We start from the raw sequence: 7,614 nt of genomic DNA on the forward strand, positions 1-7,614 counted from the left end.
GCAGATCAGGGGACCGCAGGCACAGCTGCACCCGGTGACCGAGGTGCCGCCGTGCCTGGGGCCCCACCCCTCCCTTCGCCATGGCAGATCAGGGGGCTGAAGGCCAGCCGGCACCCCTGGCCCTGGGGGTCCTGCACCCCGGCTCTCTCTTCCTCCGATCGCCATGGCGATCATGGGCACTCCAGGCCGGGGGTGTTGCCTGGCCTGCTGCCGGGCTTTCCAATGGCGATCACTGGCTGGGGGGCGGGTGCAGAGGGCCAGCTCTTGTCTGCCACCCTTCTTCTGTCTTTCCCCTTTTGCCTCCCATCATTGCGCCTATGTATGCAAATTAGCCGTGCCTGCATGCCTGCTGGCTGCCGACTCGGGCCTTCCTTCATTCCACGCTGCTCCCTGGTGGTCAGTGCACATCATAGCCAGCGGTCGAACTCCTGGTTGGTCAAACTCCCGTGGGAACAATTTCCATATTAGCCTGTATTATATAAGATGGATTGGCTCCCTCCTGCACGCCCCCTACTGGGGATTGAGACCTGCATGTGCAATGACTGGGAATGGGAAGGGCGACCTGTTGGTGCATGGGAAGACGCTCAGCCAACTGAACCACACCAGCCGGGCTATTTTGTTTATTTTACTTTTTAAAATATATATATTTTTTTATTTCAGAGAGGAAGGGAGTGGGAGAGAGAGCCAGAAACATCAATGATGAGAGAGAACCATTGATTGGCTGCCTTCTACACACACTCTACTGGGGATCAGGCCCACCACCCTGGCACCTGCCCCGGACTGGGACCCTTCAGTCCACAGATCAAACCACTGACCCAAACCACTGACCCAAACAAATGTTCTGGATTCATCTCTTCCCGCCCTCCCTCCACTTTCACTCCGAGATCTGTCCTTCTGTTCCATGCTTCCATGTCTAAGGTTCTGTTTTGTCAGTTTATTTGGTTCATTAGATTCCACATGAGTGAGATCATGTGACACTTGTCTTTCTCCCACTGGCTTACTTCACTCAGCATAATAGCCTCCAGGTCCCTCCAGGCTGTCTCAACGGGTAAGAGGTCCTTCTTTTTTACAGCTGCATAGTAATCCATGGTGTAAATGTACCACAGCTTTTACCCACTCATCTACCGATGGGCACTTGGGCTGTTAACAAATGCACCCCTCAAACTCTTTGCTCCCCAGTCCCCACCTACCTGGCCCAGCCTGCCTGGCTCCTTCTTCCCTCTGCCCACCTGCATCGCAGGAGACCTGGTTTCGGGATCAGCAGGCAGCCAGCGTGGCCGGTGTCTGTGGATCCATGTGGTGCTGGGCACAGCCCCAGGTGTGACGTGAGCCGGGCTGTGGCCTGTGTAGCGAAGGGCTGAAGGGCCTGGGCGAGGGGCCGCTGGCCTGGGAGGGCTCTGCTGTCTCCGGGCCCTGAACACACCCCCATCCCTGGAGAAGGCCGTGCTGCCAGCTCCACAAAGAGTGGAGCCCTGGGTTTGTCCATGGAGCTTCCTCTGGTTCCCAAGTGAGACACCCTCCCCGAGCCACACGCTGCCTTTCTGCTCTCACACACTCTGCTCAGACTTCTCTCCCTCTGCCTCTGTGTCTCCATTATCTCTGTCTCTCCCTCTGTCTGTCTCTCTCTCTCCCTCCCTCTGTCTCTCTGTCTCTCCCTCTGTCTGTCCCACCCTCTATCTCTCTCTGATGCCCCAGGTCGTGGTGCACTTCTGAAGCCAGGCCCTTCCTCTTCCTCAGGGAAGCCACCAGGCTGGGTGGGAGCCCCCTTCCCTCCACACCTGTGCCCACCTGAGCCTCCAGTCCGCCTTCCAGGGCTGCTGGTGCTGAGTGTGAGGGGTGCCCTCCCTGAGGGCAGGACCGCCCTGTGCTGCTCTGGGTCCCCACACCCAGCTCGGACTGCACACCCGGGGGCCCTCGGACCCAGGCTCAGCCACGTGGCTGCCCAGGAGCACACAGCCCTCTCTGTCCGGAGGCGACACGCCCAGTGCCCTGTGAACTCCCTTTGCTGGGCTCCGGAGCTCAAGGTGGGGGCCAGGCCGGGCCTGGAGGGAAGCAGGTCCCCTTCTCTGAGGGTGAGCCCAGGCCCTTGTCAATGAGCCACTATTGCACCCAGCTGAGCCCCAACCCTCAGCCCCTGGCCTGGGCCACCTGACTATTTCCAGTTACCAGCCCAGGTGCACTGAGGGAACCAGGCACCCGTGAACAGCAGATCATGGGCAACTCGGACCATCCCTGCACCCGTGCACGTGTGTGTGTGTGTGTGTGTGTGTGTGTGTGTGTGCGCACCTCTGTGACCTTGGCCCTGCCTGACCTGCCTGGAAAGGGCAGCTATGCATGTGTGTGTGTGTGTCTGAGAGGGTGTGTGTCCCCACACCTGCATGACCTTGGCCCTGAGCCTGGCTGGAACTGCAGCTATCCTGGCCCCAGGTATCCTGCCTGGAGGGAGGGGCAGAGGGAGGGGAGGGGAAGGGAACCATCCACAGGCAGCTGCCAGCCCCGGCTCCCGGATGTCTCCCGGATGGCTCCCGCCCCATAAATACCCCTGCTCAGAGGCAGGGGCCCCGAGGCAGGCACACGCACCATGGGGCGCCTGGAGCTGGCTGTCTTAGGCCTCACCTGCTGCTTGGCAGTAGTGAGCGCAGCAAAGGTAAGCGAGAGCCCAGCGGGCGAGGAGGGGCCCCTGTCTGCTCCCCTAACCCGGCCTGGGAACTGGGTCGGGCACCGGGGATGGGAGGTAGGGAGGGTAGGGGATGAAGGGGGGCAGGCAGGTGAGGCGCTGGCAGGAAGAGCCCCCGAGAGCCCACACCCAGCAGGCACTTTCCTGGCCCTTCCTCTGCTCCTGCATCCGCGCTCACACGATGGCACAGGCGCAGCTCAAATACAGAACGCCCGCGAACTTGAACATCAGAAACCACGAATAAGTTCTGGTACAGGCGCTCTCCAGGGCACACAGGGTGCACTGACGCCCAACACAAACAAGGCACCGTGTACCCGAAACCCCAGGGTCACTGGCGTCCTCAGTGCCGATTTGCGGAGTCCGCCTTGGCCACCAGGGCCCTCCGGCTCTGCCTCTGTCCGGGGATGGCCATGGCCCCTGCACAGAAGGGAGCTGGGCCCTGAGCAGCCCAGCAGGTTGCCCATCACAGCCCCCAGCGTCGGAACAGGAGTCTGGACCTCGGTCTAGTTCAACCGGGTGCCTGGCCCCCGGCCCCCCCCTCCAGCTCTGCCTCTGTCCGGGGATGGCCATGGCCCCAGCACAGAAGGGAGCTGGGCCCTGAGCAGGCCAGCAGGTTGCCCATCACAGCCCCCAGCGTCGGAACAGGAGTCTGGACCTCGATCTAGTTCAACCTGCAGCCTGGCCCCCAGCCCCTGAGAGGGGCGACACACACCTGCTTGCCAGTGGCCAGGGCCCATCCAGGGGGAGCTGGGAGCCTCAGGGCAACTACAGGATCCCGTTCCTCAGGGCCCTGCCATGGGGTGAGGAGCGGGGCTTCCACAGGAACCCACAGCTATAGGCGGGTGAGACTAGGGGCCCCACCTGGAAGCTGTCCTGGACCCTTAGAGCCTGCAGGGGTGGCCCCACCCCACTGGCTGCCCAGCCTGCGCCCCCTGAGCCTGGCCCTCTCCCCAGCTGGGCGTGGTGCACACGGAAGGGGGCTTCGTGGAGGGCGTCAACAAGAAGCTCGGCTTCCTCGGCATCGGCGGCCGCTCTGTGGACATCTTCAAGGGCATCCCCTTCGCTGTCCCGGAGCGGGGACAGGGACCCAGGGACACCAGGGAGCGGGGACAGGGACCCAGGGACACCAGGGAGCGGGGACAGGGACCCAGGGACACCAGGGAGCGGGGACAGGGACCCAGGGACACCAGGGAGCGGGGACAGGGACCCAGGGACACCAGGGAGCGGGGACAGGGACCCAGGGACACCAGGGAGCGGGGACAGGGACCCAGGGACACCAGGGAGCGGGGACAGGGACCCAGGGACACCAGGGAGCGGGGACAGGGACCCAGGGACACCAGGGAGCGGGGACAGGGACCCAGGGACACCAGGGAGCGGGGACAGGGACCCAGGGACACCAGGGAGCGGGGACAGGGACCCAGGGACACCAGGGAGCGGGGACAGGGACCCAGGGACACCAGGGAGCGGGGACAGGGACCCAGGGACACCAGGGAGCGGGGACAGGGACCCAGGGACACCAGGGAGCGGGGACAGGGACCCAGGGACACCAGGGAGCGGGGACAGGGACCCAGGGACACCAGGGAGCGGGGACAGGGACCCAGGGACACCAGGGAGCGGGGACAGGGACCCAGGGACACCAGGGAGCGGGGACAGGGACCCAGGGACACCAGGGAGCGGGGACAGGGACCCAGGGACACCAGGGAGCGGGGACAGGGACCCAGGGACACCAGGGAGCGGGGACAGGGACCCAGGGACACCAGGGAGCGGGGACAGGGACCCAGGGACACCAGGGAGCGGGGACAGGGACCCAGGGACACCAGGGAGCGGGGACAGGGACCCAGGGACACCAGGGAGCGGGGACAGGGACCCAGGGACACCAGGGAGCGGGGACAGGGACCCAGGGACACCAGGGAGCGGGGACAGGGACCCAGGGACACCAGGGAGCGGGGACAGGGACCCAGGGACACCAGGGAGCGGGGACAGGGACCCAGGGACACCAGGGAGCGGGGACAGGGACCCAGGGACACCAGGGAGCGGGGACAGGGACCCAGGGAGAGACAGAAGATGAGACACTGAGGTGGTGACTAGGGGGACACAGAGCCATGGGACAGACAAGAGGGACGGTGTCAGGGAGAGAGATGAGCAGCCTGGCCCTCCTGCTCCTGGTCCCCTACCTGAGCCCCACACCCCCTCCAGCACCTCATTCAACCAGGTTCCTGGGGACCCGCCCTGCGCCATCCTGGGGCTTGACAGGGGCCTCCACATGGAGGACGCTCTCCCCCCACCCCAGTCCCTGATGGGCTCCCCCACCTGCCCCAGGTAACTACGGCCTTCGGGACCAGCACATGGCCATCGCGTGGGTGAAGAGGAACATTGCGGCCTTCGGGGGGGACCCCAACAACATCACCATCTTTGGGGAATCAGCTGGAGGTGCCAGCGTCTCTCTGCAGGTCGGGGGACCCCGGGAGGGCGGGCCTTCCTCCCAGGTGTTGAGGGGAGCTGGCGGGAGCTGATGGGGCTGGGGGAACAGCTTGAAGCTGACAGACTGGCTGTCCCTGGTGGCACCCGGGTGGACAGCAGAGGCGAGGCCGTGGTGACAGGACCTCTGTGTGTCGCAGACCCTCTCTCCCTACAGCAAGGGCCTCATCCGGCGAGCCATCAGCCAGAGCGGCGTGGCGCTGACCCCCTGGGCCATCCAGAAGAACCCTCTCTCCTGGGCCAAGGGGGTAAAGGGGAGCTTCAGTGGGGGAGAGGGGAGGGTTACCTCCTGTCCATGCCCCGTCCCGGTCCCCATGGCCGTCTGCCCCGCACTGGCCTCACCTACCTGTCTCCCCCCAACCCCCAGATCGCCAAGAAGGTGGGCTGCCCCCTGGATGATACCGCCAGGATGGCCAAGTGTCTGAAGGTCACCGACCCCCGGGCCCTGACGCTGGCCTATAAGATGCCCCTGTTGGGCCGGAAGTGTGAGTGGGGACTCCATATGGGGGGAGGGCCATGCTCCCAAAGATGTGAGGATTGAGGGGCTGCTGTCTGGCCCGACAACCGCTCCCCGGCGTCCCTTGGAGCCCGGTGCCGCCAGGGCCCTTGTTGCCTCCGTGGCTTCGACTGGCTGTGCCGAGGGCGCCATCCCTCCCTCTGAGCCTCCCTGGGTCCTGACCCCCTTGGGAAGCTGGTGCACCTTTTCCCCCCAACAATGGCCAGAAACAGTCATTTGCACCCAATTTTATGGGCCTCAGGCCCAGTGGCTGTCAGCGGGATGGTTTGGCCCCAGGGAGCCTGTGGCAGTCTGCACACAGTCTGGGTTTCCACACTGGGGAGTGGAGACATCTACCGGACGGGGTCAGGGAAGCTGCTCCACACCCGCAGGGCAGCCCAGGACTTAGAATTATCCAGGCCCCATGTCAGGCGACAGGCTGAGGACCCTGGTCAGGATCAGAGGTGACAGGGCTGCCCCCGGGCCTAGGGCCTGGCCGGGGGGCTCTGAAAGGTGTGAGGACCCCTGCTCTCCATGCAGACCCCTTCCTACACTATTTGGGCCTCATCCCCGTCGTGGACGGAGACTTCATCCCCGACGACCCCATCAACCTTTTCGCCAACGCGGCCGACATCGACTACATCGCTGGCACCAACGACATGGACGGACATCTCTTTGCCAGCGTTGACGTGCCAGCCATCAACGTGAACTTGCTGACTGTCACGGGGTAAGTAGGACACAGAGCCCAGGGCAGTGCCTGGGGACCTCTTTGGGAGGCATCAGCTAATGGAGGAGGCCAGCAGGTGTAGGGGCCATCTGCAGGCCCCTGGCAGGGGGATGGGGGGTTGCCTCCCACTGGCCGGGGAAAAGGGTCCATTACCGGCTTGGTCCCTGCAGGGAGGACTTCTTCAAGCTGGTCAGCCAGGTCACCATCGCCAAGGGGCCCAGAGGTGCCAATGCCACCTTTGACCTCTACACCGCATCCTGGGCAGAGGACTCCTCCCAGGAGGCCAAGAAGAAGACGGTGGTGGACTTTGAGACCGACGTCTACTTCCTGATGCCCACGAAGATGGCCGTGGCCCAGCACAGAGCCAAAGCCAAGTGAGGGCCGGGGCAGGGGAGGCCTGGGTCACACACCTGCCCAGTGAGGCCTCCACAGTGGGCGGCTCAGGAGGTCAGGGAGGCCCGGGGAAGCCGTGATGGGGTCCCAGCGGTGCCTGCACCATCTGCCTTGCCCAGACCAGACGAGACTGAGAAGGCCCCTCCTCACCTCCCAGCTCAGGGCCTTTACAAAACCCTCCTCATTTTACTGGGAAACCTCTAGTTGGGCTGGGGTTGCCTGTCCCTGTGTCAAATAACAAAGTCCGGGTTGAACATATGAGGCGTTTATTGAGAAGGCCAGCCAACCAAGAAGACAGGGTGCTTACAAGCATTCAAATCCTGTCTTCTGGTAAGGTGCAGGGGACAGGACTAAAAAGGGGATGGGCTGGGGTGCTATGTGCAGCCCTGGGGCTCACCAGACCTCAGCTATTGTAGTCATCACATGATGAGATGATGGGGATGAGATGATGCGGATGAGATGATGGGGATGAGATGATGGGGATGAGATGATGGGGATGAGATGATGGGGATGAGATGAGGTGGTTGGTATGACGTTTTGAATTGTGGTGGGTCTCTCTGACCCCACTTATCTGTTCGGCTTACTGGATTCACAGCTGAGTCACCTTCTCAATCGCTTTGCACAGGCCTTGAAAAGGGAATTTAAGAGAAACTGAAGCCCCTATTCACAGAAGTATACGTGTTCTATTTAAGTAATATGATGACTTTTCAGGTTAATTCAGGTGCTCTATCAGATTATAAGTCGCCCTATCAAAAGTGACTTTGATCCCAGCTGTGCTGGGTGCCTGAGGTTTGCTTCTCTGAGATGCCAGCTGGGGTATGCACCCTGCTCCGCCCAGGGGGC

At 63.0% G+C, this 7,614-nt stretch overlaps 1 protein-coding gene across 1 annotated transcript in view; it reads left to right on the forward strand.

Annotated features, from left to right (window-relative positions):
* Positions 1 to 2,554: 2,554 nt before the first annotated feature.
* LOC102248751 (bile salt-activated lipase-like) overlaps positions 2,555 to 7,614 on the forward strand; it is a 6,277-nt gene continuing 1,217 nt past the window's right edge. The window contains exons 1-7 of the mRNA XM_014544713.1: positions 2,555 to 2,647; positions 3,632 to 3,742; positions 4,981 to 5,127; positions 5,296 to 5,403; positions 5,523 to 5,640; positions 6,192 to 6,378; positions 6,549 to 6,752. Of these exons, the coding sequence (XP_014400199.1) occupies positions 2,582 to 2,647; positions 3,632 to 3,742; positions 4,981 to 5,127; positions 5,296 to 5,403; positions 5,523 to 5,640; positions 6,192 to 6,378; positions 6,549 to 6,752 (941 nt within the window). The 5' untranslated portion in view covers positions 2,555 to 2,581. The remainder of the gene's footprint in view (positions 2,648 to 3,631; positions 3,743 to 4,980; positions 5,128 to 5,295; positions 5,404 to 5,522; positions 5,641 to 6,191; positions 6,379 to 6,548; positions 6,753 to 7,614) is intronic.

The sequence above is a fragment of the Myotis brandtii genome, unplaced genomic scaffold, assembly GCF_000412655.1.
Source record: "Myotis brandtii unplaced genomic scaffold, ASM41265v1 scaffold3794, whole genome shotgun sequence".
NCBI classification, from domain to species: Eukaryota; Metazoa; Chordata; class Mammalia; order Chiroptera; family Vespertilionidae; genus Myotis; species Myotis brandtii.